Source organism: Microcaecilia unicolor, chromosome 3 (genome assembly GCF_901765095.1).
Source record: "Microcaecilia unicolor chromosome 3, aMicUni1.1, whole genome shotgun sequence".
Classification (NCBI taxonomy): Eukaryota; Metazoa; Chordata; class Amphibia; order Gymnophiona; family Siphonopidae; genus Microcaecilia; species Microcaecilia unicolor.
The window spans coordinates 487828434-487849760 of record NC_044033.1 but is presented as its reverse complement, the minus strand read 5'-3'; the positions used below and the strand labels follow the sequence as shown (position 1 = coordinate 487849760).

Sequence of the window (21327 nt, the reverse complement as noted above, 5' to 3'; positions counted from 1 at the left end):
AACAAAAAAAACAGCACCACGGGCCTTTAAAAATGGAACACAGTTCTTTAATGAATGAGCCTTGACAAAAAGACCAGACACGGGCCGTGTTTCGGTGACTAGCACCTGCGTCAGGGGTCACAGTGATGACGTGGAAAACTTGGGGAATAACTCGAATATATTCCTCTACAATATATTATTCCTTACCCCACGTCTCATGTAGTAAAAGCTACAAAGCACCAAGGCACTTTCACTTTCTGTATCAAAATATATATTCTGTATCAAAAATATATTCGAGTTATTCCCCAAGTTTTCCACGTCATCACTGTGACCCCTGACGCAGGTGCTAGTCACCGAAACACGGCCCGTGTCGGGTCTTTTTGTCAAGGCTCATTCATTAAAGAACTGTGTTCCATTTTTAAAGGCCCGTGGTGCTGTTTTTTTTGTTTATATAAACAAACAATCACTCTGTGAAAACAAATTGCTTGCATGAACAGTGCCCGTGCCATATGACGTCTAGGTCAGAATTGCTGGGTTGGCTAGTTAGGATGTTGGAATTGTTACACAGTCAGATTAAATGACTTCAAGTATCTTTACAAAGCCACACTAGAGAGGAAGCCCATTCAATTCCTATAGACATCCTCTCATTTGCTTTGTAAAAGGAGCCTTTAGGCCTTCACTTGGCCGGACTGATATGGAGAGGAGGGGGTTGAGCACTCTTAGTGCTAGACCATGTGTGTTCACTGAGCAGAAATAAAAAGTGATTTTAATTTCGAGTATTTCTTTGCTGGTTGCCACTGAACAGGGACATACATGGAACCTAACAGCCTTTATTTATTAAACATTTTGTTTTTCTATAGACATAAAAATGGGAGAAAACCTTTATTACACAGGCCTCTTAATGTGATCAGTAAAAGATTTTTAGTTTTGGTCATGACAGCCAACCCCCCTCAAAATATTTTCTCAAGCCCTATTATTAAAATTGATATTTACTAATATTTACATTTTGCATGGTCATACATTTTGAAACACAATCAAATAAATAATTTTTACATAATATAGATGTGTTGAGATTCACTTCGGAAGGCAAACTTGCTAGTCACTTATGGCTCCCGCCTTCTCTAATTCTAACAGAATCTGCTTGTCTTAGCAGTGATAACAACGGAAAAGGCACCTTGTGAGTGGAGTCCCTAATGTGGCACGGCCTTTATTTTTATTTGATGCTCAGCGTTTCTAATAGCAGTTCATCCAAGCTGATCTCTCCTAAGATGGGTTTGATGAAGAGTTCTGTGATAGTATAGACATTGATGGCTTGAAGGTTGGTGAAGGCACCAAGGATCCAGTTGAACCGAGCTTGGTTTCTGCTGTACATTGACAAGTTAAGCTCAGTCAGCATCCGCCAGGCCTCCTGCTGAAGGGTCTGAACATAGTGTGGAAACCTGAGACCACATATCTCTGAAAGGACAGACATCAAGTTACTTCAAACCAGAAAGAATAGGTTTAGTAAAATTTACGAGGGAAATTATCAATGTGGGCTGCTGTTAAGATGTATTACGCTACTGTTATCCCCAATTATTAGTAACTAGGTTCCATTGCATAACATGTAAAAAAAAAAAAATCTTAACAGTAGCATGTAACTCAAAAGGGGGTGTGGCCACGGGAGGGGTATGGGCATCTCAGGGGTGTTTCAAAAAGCTGCACATGTAGTTACAGAATACTGGGTGAGCACGCCCAACTTCGGCACCAGCACTTACACCAAGGTTCAGCAGGCGTAAGTCTGGCACCTAAAGTTTGGGTGCGGGAATCAGTGCTAAGCGTGATTCTATAAAGAGCGCGCGCTTAGTACTGATCTTTTCCAGCACCATTGGTGTATAACTGTGAGTGGGTACTTTATAGGATTGCCCTGAAAATACCTCTCATAAAATTACCCCATGCATACACGTTTGGGTAGAGTACAGACATGGTCTGACATACACATGTTTCATTTATAAAATACTACTACACATGCAATAGGACCTATGCCTTTATAGCATGTGCGGTTAGGTGATCTCTATTCAATGTATGCCATATATACCGTTGAATGTTGGCAAATACTCTGCATATCTAAAAGCTAGTCTTAGCCAGTTGCCCTGTACCTGTAATGTAAGAATAAATGACTAATCAGCTCAATGCTATCTGAAGGCAGAGGAGCTCAGAGTGATCGAAGTATAGGGCAAGTGCATTGCTTTGCGCCTCACACGGCTATCCCTGAGCTTAAATCCAGGGGATCACAGGAGCCCTGAAACTCATGCAGAAAAAGAATCAGAAATAGTTGATACATCTGAGAACTGTATAAAGTAGAGCGAGTGCTAGGTTAGGCCACTCGAAGTGTACAGAAATAAAACCATAAGGTCATACATTTTGAGGATAATGTCAGATATACATTTTTATGCATACACGGCAGCATTTGCACCTACAGTGCTACATAAAATGATACCACACACAAAAGTAGATGTGGAAAAGTATGCACACTCTGGTCATCGCAACACTGGGGTAGGCATGTTCTGAAGTCAGGCTTAGGTGGAACATGAGCAAAGTTGTGATTTAGGTACATACATACTTCAGAGCCTTTATGTCTATGGCTTCACTTGAGGTGCAGTTTCTACAGTGTTGTGCTGGTATTTATAAAGACAGGTGGAGTGGCATTTTTGTATTTTGTTTGTTACATTTGTACCCTGTGCTTTCCCACTCATGGCAGACTCAATGTGGCTTACATGGGGCAATGGAGGGTTAAGTGACTTACCCAGAGTCACAAGGAGCTGCCTGTGCCTGAAGTGGGAATTGAACTCAGTCCCTCAGGACCAAAGTCCACCACCCTAACCACTAGGCCACTCCTCCACTCCAACTGTAGATGTTGTGCTGAAAATGTCTAGCATTTTCATCCTGAACATAGCAGTTTTTGAACCAGAAAAATGTATATTTTTTTGTTTCAAAAATCACAATTTTCCAGACATTTTTGTGCTCAATATGTATTTCTGTAGATACTATTTAAAAAAAAAACCCTAGAGAAAAACACACAAAAGCAAGCCATAGGTGTGGCACCATTCCTAGTGAATTGACCACACAGACGTCCCAGCAGAGCAGAGGGGCAGCCTAGTGGTCAGTGAAGTGGACTTCACACAAATCCTACCTTATCATCCTTATTTTATTTATTTATTTATTGCACTTGTATCCCACATTTTCCCACCTATTTGCATGCTCAATGTGGCTTACAGAGATCTGTTATGGCATCGCCGTAACAGAGAAGAAATACAATTGGTGTTACAAAGGATAAACGAAGATAAGAGGATTAGGTGGTGTAGCTACACAGTGAGACGATCTGGATAAAGAAGTGTAGGGGTTGAGTTCTAGTCATTATTGGTTCTCGTGGTAAGCTTTATTAAAGAGATAGGTTTTCAAAAGCTTTGCAGAAGTTAGTTAATTCGTTGATCGTTTTCAAGTGAGTTGATAATGCATTCCACAGTTTCGTACTCATGTAGGAGAAGCTGAACGCATGTGTTAGTTTGTATTTGACTCCTTTACAGCTGGGGAAGCGTAGGTTACGAAAGGTACGAGAGGATCGTTTAGCATTTCTGGGTGGAATGTCCACGAGATGTAGCACGTAGGTCGGGGCGTCTCCATGAATAATTTTATGAACAATCGTGAATATCTTGAACGTGGTGCGTTCTTTGTATTGGGAGACCGCCAAGAAAACCTGCTGTACCTAACTGTACACCACTACAAAAGCCCTCAAGACTGCAGGTGTCTCATCTATAAGTACAGTTGGTATTTTGTGGGTTTTGGAAGGCACACAATTTCCACCATAAGTGTACTAGTTAGAGTGGGATATGGAACCGGGTCCCTTTCTCTACAGTCCACTGCACTGACCACTAGCCTACTCCTGGGACTAGGTTGCCTGCTCTAATAGGAATGGCTATAATATTCGTAGCTGTCACAGAGCCTGGTATGTACTATCACATCTTTGGGAGAAGGGATGGGAGGGGGTCAGCCTTAATTTCTCCAGTGGTCAGCTGGTCTGTGCACCTTTTTGCGACTTAGACGTGATTGAAACGGGTCCAGATCAAAACATCCCAATTCCTGCCCTACATGTTCTTATCTTGTTCCATTACCCCTAAAAAAAACATCCAAAATTCTAGGCCCACCAAAACATGCCCCCTTGTGATTTAGACGAACTGTAGGGAAAACCGTCTCAAATCCGAGTTTTGAAAATCATGACTTGCACATGAAAAATGTCTATCTGCCGCTTTGTGCAGCTTTTGAGATGTTTTTTTGAAAATGAGTGATCCTGAAGCAGAATAAGCGAATTCGAAACGCTGGCCGCCGTTGATCATGGTCTGAATTATCAGAGGAGTACAGCAAGGTTGCCAGATGGGCGGTTTTTTGGACTGCTTTTTTTTTTTGCCGGGCGTTTTTTTTTTCTCCACCGGCTGCGGTTTTTTGCCCCGTGGGGAGCGTGGTTAATGACATTGGGGGTGGGGCTGGTGACGGCGGGGGTGGGACTGATGACAGCGGGGGCGGGGGTGTGAAATTTTGGGCAGGTTTTGGAACTGGTTAATTGGCAACACTGGAGTACAGAGAGAGCACAGAGACCAGTTATTCATTGAGCTAAGTGATTTTCTATTGAGTTCTTGTTTAGCCAATGTAAAGATAGAGAGGTTTTTGGCCGATGATGAGGAAGTCCAACCCCTTATAGACTTTTTCAGCAGTCACAGGGTTTCTCGAGGCCTTTTCCTCTTAAGAGTACTTACCCCTGTATATCATTTCTCTACACGGACAATGATAAGTTATTGTATGACTTTTTGGTTTCAGTTGCGCTGAAACTGGTCATTTCGCACTGGAAGGATAATTCCCATGTGAATGTGGTGGTGTGGTGGAATTGGATTCTGCTTTATAAAAAATATGAGCAATCTGCAGTACTCTCCCTGTCTGGACACAAATCAGCTGTCCGCAAATGGAAGTCTTTAGACCTTTTTCTATCCAATAAGGACTAATTTTAGGGTTAGAACTCAGCACTCTGTACCATATTGTGTGTTTTGTTCTGTTCTGTTGCATTTTCTGTCGTGTATTGTTATGATTTAATAAACTTATTATAAAAAAAAAAAGAGTACTTACCTAAATAAAAATTGTTTGAGTACCTAAGCCATTTTTTGACACTCATCTGACCGATCTAGGTATCTCACCCCTACGTACATTTTTTTTTTTTTTTAAATGAGTGCCATAGGTACCTTCTTGCTCTCTCAATCTTGCCAACCTGTTACACCTAAAAGTACTCTCTTTTTGACCTAGGTTTGGAAGCTAACGCACCGTTTCTCAGCTCAAAAGGGGCAAATGCAGACAGCTTGCATTAAAGCCACATGCTAATGGTCAAGCACATGATTTCTAATGCAAATCTAACATATACAAATAAGAGTTGCCCAAAATTTGTTTGCTAATCGGGGAGAGCATAGCTGTGGAAAAGGAGAACCACAAGTGCTATGGCACCACCAAAATACTGAGCACACGATCCGGCATCTGTGGCCTGGACTTTTTAGCAGTTGTGCCTGCCACTTCCTTCCCTCCGCATTCAGCACCTCCCTTCCTGCTGCAGCTCCTCCTGTTCTTTACCTTTATCAAGCAGCAGGGTGATAAGGCACAGTGTGTGTATCAGGGGCGTAGACAGACAACCAATTTTGGATGGGCCTGGGCCCAAAATGAGTGGGCAGAAGAACCTCGCCCCATCCCACAGGTGATTTGGTCTCTCCTTCTCTCACCTGCATGCCATATTTATTTATTGGTCTCTCAAACATCCCCCCTCTCCCGTATACCATTTAAATAGCAGATTTTCACCAGCAGCGAGCAGCAACTAATACACACTGCTCATGTTGGCCCCACACCATAGGCGTAGACTGGGGGGGGCGAGGGGGGGCAGTGCCCCCCCAAACGACGCGAGGCGCTGCCGCGCCATTAGTTAAAAAAAAAAAAAAAAAAAAAAAACACATGCAGGCACGCGCTCCTCTCCGTCCGATTGGCTTCCCTGCCCTCTCTATCTGCGTCCCGCCTTCCTCTGACGTCATTTCCTTTCGGGCGGGACGCAGACAGAGAGGGCAGGGAAGCCAAGCGGACGGAGAGGAGCGTCTCCGTCTACTCCTCTCTCTTCCTCCCTCCCTCCGGCGCAGGCAGCAGTCTTTTCCAGCGTTCCTGGCAGCGGTAGCGTTGTACACGCTGCCTTTGGCTCTGCCCCGAAGCCTTCTCTTCAAGTTCCTGTTCCCGCATAGGTGGGAACAGGAACTTGAAGAGAAGGCTTCCGGGGCAGACCGAAGGCAGCGTGTATATCGCTACAGCTGCCAGGAACGCTGGAAAAGACTGCTGCCTGCGCTGGAGGGAGGAAGAGAGGGGGTAAACGGAGTCACCATCTTGGACCTCGCGCGGGGGGGAGGGGTGGGGAGCAGAGGGAAGATGGATAGTACTGGGAGGGGTGGGGAGCAGAGGGAAGGAGCAAGAGATGGATGGGACTGGGAGGGTGGGAAGCAGTGGGAAGCAGTGGGAAGGAGCAGGAGATGGATGGGACTGGGAGGGTGGGAAGCAGTGGGAAGGAGCAGGAGATGGATGGGACTGGGAGGGTGGGAAGGAGCAGGAGATGGATGGGACTGGGAGGGTGGGAAGCAGTGGGAAGGAGCAGGAGAGGGGTGGGAAGGAGCAAGAGATGGATGGGACTGGGAGGGGTGGGAGGGAGCAGAGGGAAGGACCAGGAATTGGATTGGACTGGGAGGGGTGGGGAGCAGCGGGAAGGAGCAAGAGATGGTTGGGACTGGGAAGGGTGGGGAGCAGAGGGAAGGAGCAAGAGATGGATGGGACTGCGAGGGGTGGGGAGCAGAGGGATGGACCAGGAGATGGATGGGATTTGGAGAGGTCAGGCACAGCAGAGGGAAGGAGCAAGAGATGGATGGGACGGAGGGATGGTGAGCAGAGGGAAGGAACAGAAGATGGATGGGACTGGGAGGGGTGGGGAGCAGAGGGAAGGAGCAAGAGATGGATGGGACTGGGAGGGTGGGGAGCAGAGGGAAGCCTACTGGAAAGAAGACACTGCATAAAACAGAAGACACTGGGATCAAAGCGAATAGAAAAACTACATGATCAGACAACAAAGGTAAATAAAAGTTTATTTTATTCATAATTTATTAATTGAAATGTGTCAGCTTTTTGAAATGTGCATCTGTGATATTTTGCCTGTAAATTTCATTTCCTTCCTCCATATTAGCATATTCATTTGCATATGTATATATGCAAATGATATGCTAATATGCTCCGCCCATTTTTTTGCCCCCCCCCCCCAAATGAAACAGTCAAACTACGCCTATGCCCCACACCCTTCCCTCTGATGCAACTTCCTGTTTCCTCCTAGGCAGAAATACATCAGAGGGAAGGCTGTGGGGTCAGTGCGAGCAGTATGTATGTCACTGCTCACTGCAGGCGAAGATCTGCTACTTACAAGGCATGCAGGAGGGACACTTGTTAGGAGTTTTTGGCTGGTAGGGCTTGGGGATCCCTGCCAGCCACATCATAGGTATGCTGCTACTGGGTGGGCCTGAACCTAAAGTGGGTGGGCCTGGGCCCACCCAAGCCCACCCTTGGCTACACCACTGGTGTGTATCCTGCAGATGGTAGCCGACACTACAATCTAAAACAGGAATGTGCACAGCCAGTCCCAAGAGCTGTAGAATCAGTGCATTTTTTTCTAGCAAAAAAGGTGCCGGTACTCAAATGCTAGGCCACTCTTCAGGGGTGGGGTGATCACTGAGGGGCTCATCCCAAAACAGCCAGGCCCCCTGCAACCAGTCACAGAATCTATGACAAGGCAGAATTGGTGTGTAGAGCCTGAGCTCTTTCATTAAAACTTGGGGTCCATGGGTCAAATTTAGCAGACAATGGAAAAGGTGCCGGTACTCAGTACCCCCCAAGTACCCCCTCAAAAAAAGCCCTGTGTAGAATCCAGCAAGGCATCCTGCTCCCAAGCAAAGTGGATGTCAGAAGGGTTGGACGTCAGAGGGTTCTATTGGTCTCAGCACAGGCTCCCATTTTAGACTGTATAATGTCTGCTATCTCTATCACACATCTCTATCTACTGTCTCTTCTTGGCATGATAAAGGTAAAGAGCAGAAGGAGCTGTGGCAGGGAGGGAGGAAGGTGCTGGACCTCACAGGGACTGGGAGATCAGATTCTGGAGCTGAAGGAGGGAAGAAGAGAGGAATAACGATGGAAAGGAAGATACTGGATAGCATGGGGGGATGGAATAGATAGGGAGATGCTGGGCAGAGGGAGGAAACATAGAGGGGAGATGCTGGACATTGGGAGGGTGGGAGAAAATAGGTAGACAGAAGAGAGAGATGCTGGGCCATCTGGGCAGGGAAACTAGGGAGACAGATGGGGCCGAACCCAAACTGTTCAACATAGGGTGAGGGGGCTAAAGAGACAGAGAGGGGATGATGTGTGTGAAGAATGAATGGAGTAAATGACATTAAAATCATTGGTATTACCTTGGGGGCAGAGTCAGGGGTAAGGGTTGGGAGTGGGGGTTGGCGCCCCCTCCCCCACAAACAACAAAGCGTTATGCTGCTCCTTAAGCATACTGGATGCATGCACACAAGGTTCTGTATGAAGGGCAGCTAATGCTGTGCACAGGTCAGAGCAGAAAACCTCATCAGTACACATTTATGTATGTGCTGAATGCTAGTCTGTGCATAAGGTTATTGCAATGCAGGTATTTATGTACAGAATAACATTCCAGCACATGCGTGCCTGTGCCGATACAATTTTTTTTTCTTTCAAATCTGTGCAGAGAACCATCATCACCTCCCCTGTTCTGACTTTTTTTTTTTTTTAAACACATGCTCTTGACAGTGGCCATGAAAAACTGGCAGGAAAAAAGAAGAGCAGACGTTTATATCCTCAGAAGAACGAGCTATCCCTTCTATGCCTGCTCAGACATTGCGTTCACGTTCCTGTGTTGTGCTCAGCCTCCTGCATTGGGGCAGAAAGAATTTACACACACTATATTAGAACGAAGGGTAAAGAGTCTGTATAGTGGTGTCTAATGAAAGGTTTTGCACAGGGTTCCTTTCAGTGCAAACCCTTTTTCTGCACCCTACACAAAGAAGATTGTGAGCAGGCATTGCGCTAACCAGCTGCTGCTATCTGTGCAAGTGCCCTATGCATTTGCTCAAGAATGCGCAAAGGATGGCGCTACTTGAATATATAAGGGATTCGTAAAATCACTCCAGAAATAGTCTGACGGGGCCATGTGGTGGAGAGAATTTCCTTTTTTTTTTTTTCTATTGTATTATTTATAAGCCATAACATTCTAGGCTTGACGCTTATAGATCACCGATCAACCTCCCTTCTACACAATCCTTCCCCTTGAGCAACTTGTGGAGTGCTGTGTTTGCCTAATGGCTACAGGCAGCAGCAGGCCGAGAACCAGAGGTTCAAATCCCAGTGCAGCTCCTTATGATCCATCTTGGGCAGTTTACTTAATCCTCCTTTGCCTCAGGTACAATCTTAGCGCTCCTTTTACAAAGCGCTAGCGACTCCGGCGCGGCAAATGTGACGCTTCATCACATTTGCCGCGCCGGAAAGGAATCCCTAGTAGCAAGGCTTTGTTAAAAGAGCCCTTAGCCCCTCCGGGACAGAAATGCACCCGAATATACATTGCTTACATAGCTTTCAGGCTTGCAGGTGATACGAATGCCATAACCGAACATTGTATGCCACATTGAGCCTGCAAAAATGTGGGATACAAATGCAACAAACAAATAAATAAATAAATATACAAACGTATATTAAAATTGGCCAGCTGGTTTCCACATTTTTCACAAATGGTTTAACAGTAACAGGGCAAAGACATCAAAAGGCACAGATACAAAGGCTTATACATTGATAGCACCAGATCGGTTTCTGCTTTCGTTAGTTCAGGACTACCACCCATTTTTTTTATTATTAAACTTACCAGGATTAAAGAGAATAATTCCTTTAAGGTACGCATATTCCTTTGCGCACATATCCAAGTTCCATAATTTCCCCAAGAAACACTTAAGCTGGCGAACTTCGGCTAACGGTGCACCCAAAGCCGAACCACATGGTTCGCCGCCGTCCACGTCAGACTGATTTAAGAGGATTTTTTTCAGCAAACTGGGGGCCAACAGTTCTTGCAGGTCAAAATCCACCTGCTCCTGGGCCAGACCCAAAACAAAGAGCGGGACCCAGCTCTGCCGAATCAGAAGGGCCTGATCCTCATGGGGCAACTGGTAAAAGGAAGGCAAATTTCTTATAAAAGCCACCGTCTTTAGCAGCACTTCGGAAGCTCTCCTGCAAGTGACTTCGGGAGTCTTTAGGACAACTTTTCTGTTTTCCCCACAGGGGCAGCAACCCGTGGAAGAAGAAACCCAAGGGTGAACACGATGACGGTGGTACTGGCTATAGTTATAGCACTCCCATTTCTCAGATGACAGCTCCCGGTTAAGAATTTGGTAAAGAATGCTGTCAATGGGTTCGGTCTGACACTGGCATTTGCCGAATTCCCCAGAAGGGGCTTCAGCAGCCATAATGTTATGCAGATGTAGTATTTCAAGCGCCTGGTGCTCTCTCTAGCTTCTACACAGCGCCAGTATACAGAACTGGCTGCACAAGTATTCATGCCAGACTAGTAGGCGTTGTGTGTGCTTTTTTTTTTTTTTTTTTTAATAAGCTCTAAGTAGCAAAGTAATGTGACCCTGTGCAGTAAAGTTACCTTGAACTTTATTCTCTGGAGGGGAATTTCATTCACAACTGACCCAGGCATGACTTACTCATCTGTCCTGATTTCCTGCCTGACAGAAATGATCTGAATGAGAGCAGCAGTTCATCAGCTGTGCTGAGCAGGGGAAACATTGCGTTTCACCAGGCCACATCAGTGCACTGCTGTCTGTGGATATCTGTGCCATGGTACCAAGGACTCTTATCAAGCTGTCAACACTGATATTCTTACAATTGGGAGTAATGTATCCCATTTAGCTTGGCCTTGGTGGAAAAGTAAACAGAAAATAAATATGCTAATTGTAGCAACAAGCTACTTGGCATTCTTTTTTAAAGACACAGTGACCTTGCCCGTTGATTCACAGGTCAGGAAAACTTTCAACTGTACACGTGCGTGTTGTTGCTTGTCAACCTTCTGTCTAACAATCTACCTTCGTGTGTTTTTACCCCGACCTCGGCTTCTAAAGAGGGCTGCTGCTATAAGGTTCCTCCATCTTATCGCAGAAGTTTTCAACCTTGCCCTCAAGTAACCCCTGTAATAGTTTCAGGATATTCACAATGAGTATGCATGAGATGTGGAGGCACTACATGTAAATTTGTCTCATGCATCTTCATTGTGGATATCCTGAGAACCAGACTTATTTATTCATCTTAAATACTAAATAATATAATTTCACACGATCTATAGAAGACCGAACTTCTATCCCAAGACTGCTTAACTTCTTTGCTATTAATGATCAAGCACCACCACTTTAAACCTTAGGTCGAATAGGGTCTCTCTATAGACGATGACCTAATGTATGTGACAATCTAACTTATTACTCAGAAACCTTCATGCAATACCATAATGTATTCCTCTATACCAATTATGGATGCACATGGTATATATATATATATACAGTGGGGGAAATAAGTATTTGATCCCTTGCTGATTTTGTAAGTTTGCCCACTGACAAAGACATGAGCAGCCCATAATTGAAGGGTAGGTTATTGGTAACAGTGAGAGATAGCACATCACAAATTAAATCCGGAAAATCACATTGTGGAAAGTATATGAATTTATTTGCATTCTGCAGAGGGAAATAAGTATTTGATCCCTCTGGCAAACAAGACCTAATACTTGGTGGCAAAACCCTTGTTGGCAAGCACAGCGGTCAGACGTCTTCTGTAGTTGATGATGAGGTTTGCACACATGTCAGGAGGAATTTTGGTCCACTCCTCTTTGCAGATCATCTCTAAATCATTAAGAGTTCTGGGCTGTCGCTTGGCAACTCGCAGCTTCAGCTCCCTCCATAAGTTTTCAATGGGATTAAGGTCTGGTGACTGGCTAGGCCACTCCATGACCCTAATGTGCTTCTTCCTGAGCCACTCCTTTGTTGCCTTGGCTGTATGTTTTGGGTCATTGTCGTGCTGGAAGACCCAGCCACGACCCATTTTTAAGGCCCTGGCGGAGGGAAGGAGGTTGTCACTCAGAATTGTACGGTACATGGCCCCATCCATTCTCCCATTGATGCGGTGAAGTAGTCCTGTGCCCTTAGCAGAGAAACACCCCCAAAACATAACATTTCCACCTCCATGCTTGACAGTGTGGACGGTGTTCTTTGGGTCATAGGCAGCATTTCTCTTCCTCCAAACACGGCGAGTTGAGTTCATGCCAAAGAGCTCAATTTTTGTCTCATCTGACCACAGCACCTTCTCCCAATCACTCTCGGCATCATCCAGGTGTTCACTGGCAAACTTCAGACGGGCCGTCACATGTGCCTTCCGGAGCAGGGGGACCTTGCGGGCACTGCAGGATTGCAATCCGTTATGTCGTAATGTGTTACCAATGGTTTTCGTGGTGACAGTGGTCCCAGCTGCCTTGAGATCATTGACAAGTTCCCCCCTTGTAGTTGTAGGCTGATTTCTAACCTTCCTCATGATCAAGGATACCCCACGAGGTGAGATTTTGCGTGGAGCCCCAGATCTTTGTCGATTGACAGTCATTTTGTACTTCTTCCATTTTCTTACTATGGCACCAACAGTTGTCTCCTTCTCGCCCAGCGTCTTACTGATGGTTTTGTAGCCCATTCCAGCCTTGTGCAGGTGTATGATCTTGTCCCTGACATCCTTAGACAGCTCCTTGCTCTTGGCCATTTTGTAGAGGTTAGAGTCTGACTGATTCACTGAGTCTGTGGACAGGTGTCTTTCATACAGGTGACCATTGCCGACAGCTGTCTGTCATGCAGGTAACGAGTTGATTTGGAGCATCTACCTGGTCTGTAGGGGCCAGATCTCTTACTGGTTGGTGGGGGATCAAATACTTATTTCCCTCTGCAGAATGCAAATAAATTCATATACTTTCCACAATGTGATTTTCCGGATTTAATTTGTGATGTTCTATCTCTCACTGTTACCAATAACCTACCCTTCAATTATGGGCTGCTCATGTCTTTGTCAGTGGGCAAACTTACAAAATCAGCAAGGGATCAAATACTTATTTCCCCCACTGTATATATATACTATCCTTGTTATATCAGGAGTAAATTAATATCACTGGTTTCTTGAGAAGGACAAAGAGAAAAAAATCCCAGAAGCAAAAAACTCACAATTAGTGAGAAAAAGCAAATGGGGTGAAAAACTCTCTCACCTTCAAATATTAACCAATAAAGGGGCACTCACCCAAACTAAACCACAACAGACCAATCCCAGCCCTAAACTTGCAAAAAGGCTAACTACGGAAAACCACCCCTATCGGAGGACACGGCAATCTAAACAGTTCATTAGGCAGGCATTGACTTAAAGTTCCTCATGCAGGCTTTTACAAACCATCAATAGTAAGCATTCCATTCAATGTTTCTGTTTAGTCCTGTAGGTATAACTGATTTTAATAAATAAATCCAATGTTGTTCCTTACGCCATAAAATTAATTTAACATCCCCCCCTCTCTTACCCATTAGAACTTGGTCTATGACCATACATTGTAACTGATTCAGTCACCAGCACCTCAGCTGGGCTCCTGCAGTGGCAACAACTAATAGAAACCTCAACCTTCCCGTCGCTGCCGTCCACTTACTTGCTTCTCCACTGCCTCCCCAAATCGAAGGCTGAAAACAAATAAAAACTCTGCACAAGACCATGTGCCCGTACACACCATTGCTGGCTCTGCTGGTCCTGCCCCTATGGTATAACTTCCTGTGTAAAGGAGCAGAGGCAGGCGGCAGCAGCAGCAGCGGTAAGTGCAGGGATATGGCCTCGTGCAGGGTTTCTATTTGTTTGCCGCCTTCAATTTGAGGAGGCAGCGGGCAAACAAGTGAGTGGACAGCAGGGAATAGAAGGATGAGGTTTCTTCTTGTTGCCACCACAGGTTCAGGAAGGCAGTGGCCTGGCAGCCTAGAAAGTGGCAGCAGGGAGGGGAAAGTTGTGGCATATAGGGTTTATTTATATTCCAACACTTTTATTGAGGAAATAACAAAATACAACATCTCCAAACGCCAAAATTAACACATGTATGAGTCAATTTCCCAGATGCTACCAAAACAGTCCTTCCCTCAGCATTTTAACCTTCCTCCCTACCAGACCCCCTCCCAACCCTCTTTGTCCTCCTCCCCCTCCCTCCCCATCCAAAGTGCTGCTTTTGTTTAAAATCCATTTGGGAGAGCAGCCTCTCCCCTTGCGTCCCTCCCCCCCAGCCAAGCCTCTGCACACATGTTGAGGTGCATGGGACCATGACTGTGTGTTTCCAGTCCCACACTACATAGCATCCCTTTTGGGCAGTCATCATACATATACAAGATGACTGCCAGCAAGGAGTCCAACTTTGGAAAGGAGACGAGCAATCTCATGGCAGCCCTAATAATCAACCTCTCCACTTCTGTGCAATGGGGAACAGTATCATTAGAAAGAAAATAAGGCTTTCAAAAGTGTTCACACAATGTGAACCTACCATTTCCTCTATAGCACATTGCATGTGAGGGCATAGGAAAGTCCCTATAATATGACAATAATAGTGGAGTGCATTATGACCGTCCTGTGTTTACTTCAAATATAAACTTAAGGTTAGATTTTCTGGAGCAAAGTACTTCACAGTTGTAAAGGTGAATCAGTTTTTAATCTGTCTTAGAATCTTTCAAGAGTTTCAAATGGGCAGGTTGCATAGCAAACATTCAGGGAATATGTTTAGAAGATCTAGTGCCTTTTGGGGAAAGACTAAGGTTGATAAGTAGAGGAGGAGGCTTTAGAGGGTGTTTGGGGGAGAGCTACATGCATGGAAAGGATTGGTGGCAAGGCACATTGTAGTATCATGTTAAGGATTTATTTTGTGTGGTCTATAAGGTCATAAAGCAGTAACAGGTTGATAAGATGAGAGGGTTTGGGGCAGTGCATATGGGGATATTTTTATTTAGTAAAGGCAATATTTGTACCCAAGGACTCCTGTTAGATTCTGTTTGTGCCCTTGTCCTTCAGAGGGATTTTACCAGGACCCAGAGTTTGGTGGAATGGGAATCTCTCTCATCCAGGAAGATAATTTTCCCTAGTACTCTTTGGGAGTGCTGTGGGGTGACCGTGATTTCCTAGAGGTTTGTGGAGGAACACCCTTGCCAGGTGCTTAGCTGCTGGTTGCATAGTGACAGTTACAATGACATGGTATCATGGGGACGAGGACAGGGTCATAGAAAGAGAGAATCCAGCTCAGGTTGTCTTTGAGAATACTGCAGTGGGCAAATACAATTTTATTTAAGATGGGTTTTTTTTCCTTCTGGAACTCTCTACCTATTCCCATCAGAACAGAAAACAGCTACCTCGGTTTCAGGAAGAGGCTAAAAACCTTTCTCTTCCCAAAGACTGCATCATAATAATCCATCATGACCTCTACTTCCTAGTATCATCCATTATCCTTCCCTTTAATGTTTTTAGTCTCATGCGTTACACCAATTGTCTCTAATGTTTCTCATACCTCACACTAACACTATCTGCTTTTGTCTCACCTAGAATGTAAACCCCGACTGAACCCTGGAAAGGGATATTAGTGGTATACAAGAACTGAATTAAATGTACTAAACCAAACCCAAATACAGTGAATAATGTCAAATATTTTTAAATGAAATGTTTAATTATACATGTAATGGATACTGTATACTGTATTGTCCATAGTGTATATTTTGCCTTATTATTTTCTGATAAAATAGACTATATACACAAGTGCTAGATATTACTGCTGCTATGTAGTTTTTTTCAAATTATTTATTTATATTTATAGATTACAAAAAACCTGCATAGAAGTGTAAAATGGGAAATCATGCATATAAAAAACAAGAAAATGATTTTTTTTTAATCTGTGGAAAAGGAGGAAGGCATATGATGAATGTCAAAACCTAGAAAATTTAAAAAATCAGCAGGTTCGATTATCAGAAAATGGCCCTTATTTTAAAAGCCCCCTTTTGTGTAAATGGCAGTATTTTAAACTTCAAGACAGGCTCAGATGTTTAAATGCTGTTGCAGAACAGGGCAAAACCAAGTGGGGTTCACAGTTTCCACAAAAGTTCAACAGCACGAAAGAAAGTGGAAAAAAAACCAACTTCAAGAGATCAAACAAAGTACCGGGATAAGATGCTCCAAAACACAAACTTTATTCTGACCCTACACGGGCCGTGTTTCGGCTTTTACAAAAGCCTTCCTCAGGGGTCTAAAAAATAACATATATATATATAATAATTAAATTAATACATTGAAATTAATACATAAAAATTTGTATTTTTTAGACCCCTGAGGAAGGCTTTTGTAAAAGCCGAAACACGGCCCGTGTAGGGTCAGAATAAAGTTTGTGTTTTGGAGCATCTTATCCCGGTACTTTGTTTGATCTCTTGAAGTTGGTTTTTTTCCACTTTCTTTCGTGCTGTTGCAGAACAGGGGCCATTTCACATAGGGAATTTACACCTGTACTGAAAAAACAGACATCTGTATTTACAGATGCCTTGAAACACATCTAACTACCGATGTCTGATCCCCCCCCCCCCCCCCCCCGATAACCTTCTGAGTAGGCAGGAGGGATTGAATGTCAGATAGGTTATCTGCCCCCTTCCTGATGTCAGCTCTCCCCCCAATCATAGCCCCAATGCAGGACCCTCCAGACCAGTTTGAGAGTCTTCATGGCACACATGAACACCTCCGTTGTGGTACACACACACACACACCATTTCAGCCCCCTCCATAGCTATTTTAGATCTAATCCTTAGTGAAATGCAGGCCGTGATATGAGAGGTAACAGTGTTGGATCTGCTGGGAACAGTGATCTTAACATGATCAAATTTGAGCTGATATATGGAGTGAAGTCAATAAAGAAATCTACTATGACAACATTCAATTTTCAAAAGGGTGACTATCACAAAATGAGGAAAATGGTTAAAAAGAAGCTGAAACAGTTGGCCACAAAGGTTAGGGCTTTAAATCAGGCATGGCCGTGGTTTAAAAATGCCACCATGGAAGCCCAGACCAGATGTATTCCACATATTAAAAAAGGTGGAAAGAAAAGCAAACGACAGCCAGTGTGGTTAAAAGGTGAAGTGAAAGAGCTGAAAGAGCATCCTTCAAAGAATGGAAAAAGGATCCGAATGAAGAAAATAAGAAGCAATATATAAGCACTGGCAAGCTAGATGCAAAGCACTGATAAAGAAGGATAAAAGAGAACATGAAGAAAAACCTGGCGTGGAGACAAAAACTCATAGTAACACCTTTTTCAAGTACATTAGCAGAAAGCCTATGAGGGAGTCCGTGGGACCTTTAGATCATGAAGGAGCAAAAGGGGCATGCAGGAAGGACAAGGCCATAGAGGAGAGATTGAAAGAATTTTTTGCCTCAATTTTTATGGAAGAAGATGTAAGAGATCTACCTGTACTGGAAATGGTTTTCAAGGGTGATGGTGCAGAGGAATTGAAAGAAATCTTGGTGAACCTGGAAAACATACTGAGCCAAATTGACAAGTTAAAGAGTGATAAATCACCTGGACTAGATGGTATACACCACAGGGTACTGAAAGAACTCAAGCATGAAATTGCTGATTTGTTGTTAGTGATCTGTAACCTGTCATTAAAATTGTCCGTAATGCCTGATGATTGGAGGGTGGGCAACGTAACACTGATTTTTAAAGAGGGTTCCAGGGGTGATCCGGGAAATTACAGACCAGTAAATCTGATATCAGTGCCAGGCAAGGCAGTGGAAACTATTATAAAAAATAAAATTACGGAACACGTAGACAAACATGGTTTAATGGGACACAGTCAGCATGGGTTCAGCCAAGGGAAATCTTTGCTTTGAAGGCGTAAATAAACATATGGATAAAGGTGAGTCGGTTGATGTAGTGTATCTGGATTTTCAGAAAGCTTTTGACAAAGTTCTTCAAGAGAGACTCCTGAGAAAATTAAAAAGTCATGGGATAGGAGGCAATGTCCTTCAGTAGATTAGGAATTGGTTATTGGACATAAAACAGAGGGTAGGGTTAAATGGCCATTTTTCTCAATGGAGGAGGGTGAAAAGTGGAGTGCCGTAGGGATCTGTACTGGGACCAATGCCATTTAACATATTTATAAATGATCTGGAAAACGAAACCACAAGTGAGGTGATTAAATTTGCAGATGACACAAAACTATTCAAAGTTGTTGTAAAAACGTATGCAGATTGTGAAAAATTGCAGGAAGACCTTAGGAAGCTGGAAGACAGGGCATACAAATGGCAGATGAAATTTAATGTGGACGAATGCAAAGAGATGCACATTGGGAAGAATAATCTGAATCATATTACCTGATGTTAGGGTCCACTTTAAGAGTTAGCACACAAGAAAAAGATTTAGGTTTCATTGTAGACAATACACTGAAATCTTTTGCCCAGTGTGTGGCGGTGGCCAAAAAAGCAAACAGGGCACTAGGAATTACTAGGCAAGGGATGCAAAATAAGACCAAGATTATTATAATGCCTCTATATCTCCATGGTGCAACCTCACCTTGAGTATTGCGTTCAATTCTGGTTGCTGTATTTTTAAAAAGATATAGCGGAATTAGAAAAGGTTAAATTAAGAGCGACTAAAATTATAAAGGGGATGGAACACCTCCCATATGAGGTTAGGGCTCTTCAGCTTGGAAAAGAGTTGGCTGAGGGGGGATATGATTGAGGTCTAAATCCTGAGGGTGTAGAATGGGTAGAAGTGAATCGATTTTTCACTTTTTCAAAAAGTACAAAGGCCAGGGGACACTCAATGAAATTACATGGAAATACTTTTAAAACAAATAGGAGGAAATATTTTTTCACTCAAATAATAGTTAAACTCAGGAACTCGCTGCCAGAAGATATGGTAACAATAGTTAGCATATCTGGGTTAAAAAAAAAGGTTTGGACAAGTTCCTGGAGGAAAAGCCCAGAGTCTGTTATTGAGATGGACATGGGGAAGCCACTGCTTGCCCTGGGATTGGTAGCTTAAAATGTTGCTACTAATTGGGTTTTTGCCAGGTACTTGTGACCAGAATTAGCCACTATTGGAAGCAGGATACTGGGCTACATGGACCATTGGTCTGCTCCAGTATGGCTATTCTTATGTTCTTATGCCCTTCCCTCTATTGCTATTATTGTGGTCTTAATACTACAACTTATTATTGCTATAGCGCTACTAAACATATGTAGTGCTGGGTGACAGGCTTCCATATATGGGATAGAGGTCTCAGCAGTCATTTTAATACGGCCCAGCCTTGAGGTGATAGTGAGTGAGCATTACTCCCATCCCACTAGACCCCAGGGATCCGTGGCAACCCTAGGAAATAGATCAGGGTCCTGCTGGGGGAGGGGGAAGGGCTCCATTTACATAGGTTGCACCTCAAGGGAGGCCTCCACCTGTTGGGTTGTTGCCCACATTGGGGGGCCTTCGCAGCACAGGGATTCAAATCGGGAAGGGGTTAGGTGTGTGCCATAGGAGGGTCCAATTAAGGGAGATATTGACTGGGGAAGCTGCCATCTGCAAGAGGGTTGTCTATAATGTTTGGGAGCCCTTTGTAGAGGGAGCAGTGATTTTAGAAAGTTGTTCCCATATCTAGGGGGAGGATGGGGCATTTCAAAAGGGTTTTCCCCACCATGAGCATCTTTCTAATGTCACTGCTCCCTCTATACCAGGAGGAACTAGACGTGATTTCCTGCACCTGTTTTACAAGAGCCTCTGTTTTTGGCAGTGCTTCTTATAAAATAGTATGGGAATTCTCTAGGTCCTGACTTGGACTTTTGAATTCTCCTGTCTGTGTTCTGTCTGAAATCTGCCTGTAGATTCCAGAGATAAGATGGACAGCCTGAATATTATTGATGAAAAGACTCGACATGGCACCCTGTTTTGGCCAATGGCCTGCCTCAGGAATTTTGTTGCATTGGTTCACGCAACCAGAGCAGACATTGATGTTTAGTGTTATATCACAGTCTTTTTCAAGACCTCTACTTAACGTTTTTTTGTTTTTTTTGCTATGATACCTATATTGGCGAGATTCCATCAACAGACTTCTGAGGCACGAATTGACTGCATGGGACCATTAGGCAGGGATTAGGAGAAATTAGGCAAATATTTTAGCACCCAAAACATATATTAGTATTAGCTACATTTTTTCCTTTTATAAGTTCCTTGATTTTAGAATTTAGCTCATGCCTTTTCAGTAGCAGATTAAGGTGAGGTGAGTTACATTCAGGTGTACGATAGAAATTTCTGGCTTGAGATTTTTAAACACTAGCTACCACAGTTCAAAACGAAACAAAAACACCAGATATTCAGTACCAGCATCCAGATACCGGCCAGCACTGAATCCCTGGAATAAGATACCGGACCATAGTGGCCATATTCAGACCATTAACTTGATAGCTACACTGATAATGTTATGACAGCCTTATTGATGTATACACCATATCATAGGTGGGGAAGGCTTTATCCTGGAATGCTAGGATACCTTTGACTCTGGGGGTCACAGAAAGGTAACTAAAAACAGGGCTACTGCACTGTGTTTACCTACAAGATGTAGATTAACAGTTTATCTTCTCCCCTGTCTCCTCCCTATGGAAAAAAAAACTGTATCTATGCTGGCACAATTCACTCATCCAATTTAATCGCACTGTTGACAGGTGGAGCTGCTTATGTCAATCTGATCTGCCAAGTGATCACTGGTGACTATTGGTCCTTTTTAAGGATAACATCCTGCCTTAGCCTACCTTCTGTGATAAGGGGAGACTGACCTTGCCTTCACTCCTGTGTGAATTTCAAAAGGATGGGCGTGGTTTATATAAAAGGTAACCATAAGGCAGCTAGTGTTTGCTGATTCCTAAATGACAAGACTGTTATCGGCTGTCTGTTTACTTACTCAGGATGTTGTTACTCCCATTTCCTAACCTTTTTACTAGCTCACAAATTCTCCTTGTTACAGGAAAATATGATATAGCCAGCAGACAACCTGAAGTACCCTAAGGCAGTCATAAAAATAGTTCTGCAATACGTGCAACTTGACTTGCTTCAATAGTCTCTTATCTTGCTGTCCGATTACATACCAGCTT

At 43.8% G+C, this 21327-nt stretch overlaps 1 protein-coding gene across 1 annotated transcript; it reads right to left on the bottom strand.

Annotated features, from left to right (window-relative positions):
• Window positions 1-895: 895 nt before the first annotated feature.
• LOC115465228 (nuclear receptor subfamily 0 group B member 2-like) lies at window positions 896-10595 on the bottom strand. Its single transcript, XM_030195633.1, has 2 exons — window positions 10001-10595; window positions 896-1434 (listed from the first exon to the last, which is right to left on the bottom strand). Exons 1-2 carry the CDS (start codon window positions 10593-10595, stop codon window positions 1193-1195), a joined length of 837 nt encoding a protein of 278 aa, XP_030051493.1. The 3' UTR covers window positions 896-1192.
• Between the last annotated feature and the right edge of the window lie 10732 nt (window positions 10596-21327).

Bases quoted from the DNA above. Each gene is read 5' to 3' on its own strand.
- LOC115465228 (XM_030195633.1), bottom strand. From the start codon at position 10,595: ATGGCTGCTGAAGCCCCTTCTGGGGAATTCGGCAAATGCCAGTGTCAG. The intron at 1,435-10,000 runs GTAAGTTTAATA...CTGTCCTTTCAG, and splicing joins AATTATTCTCTTTAATCCTG to AGATATGTGGTCTCAGGTTT.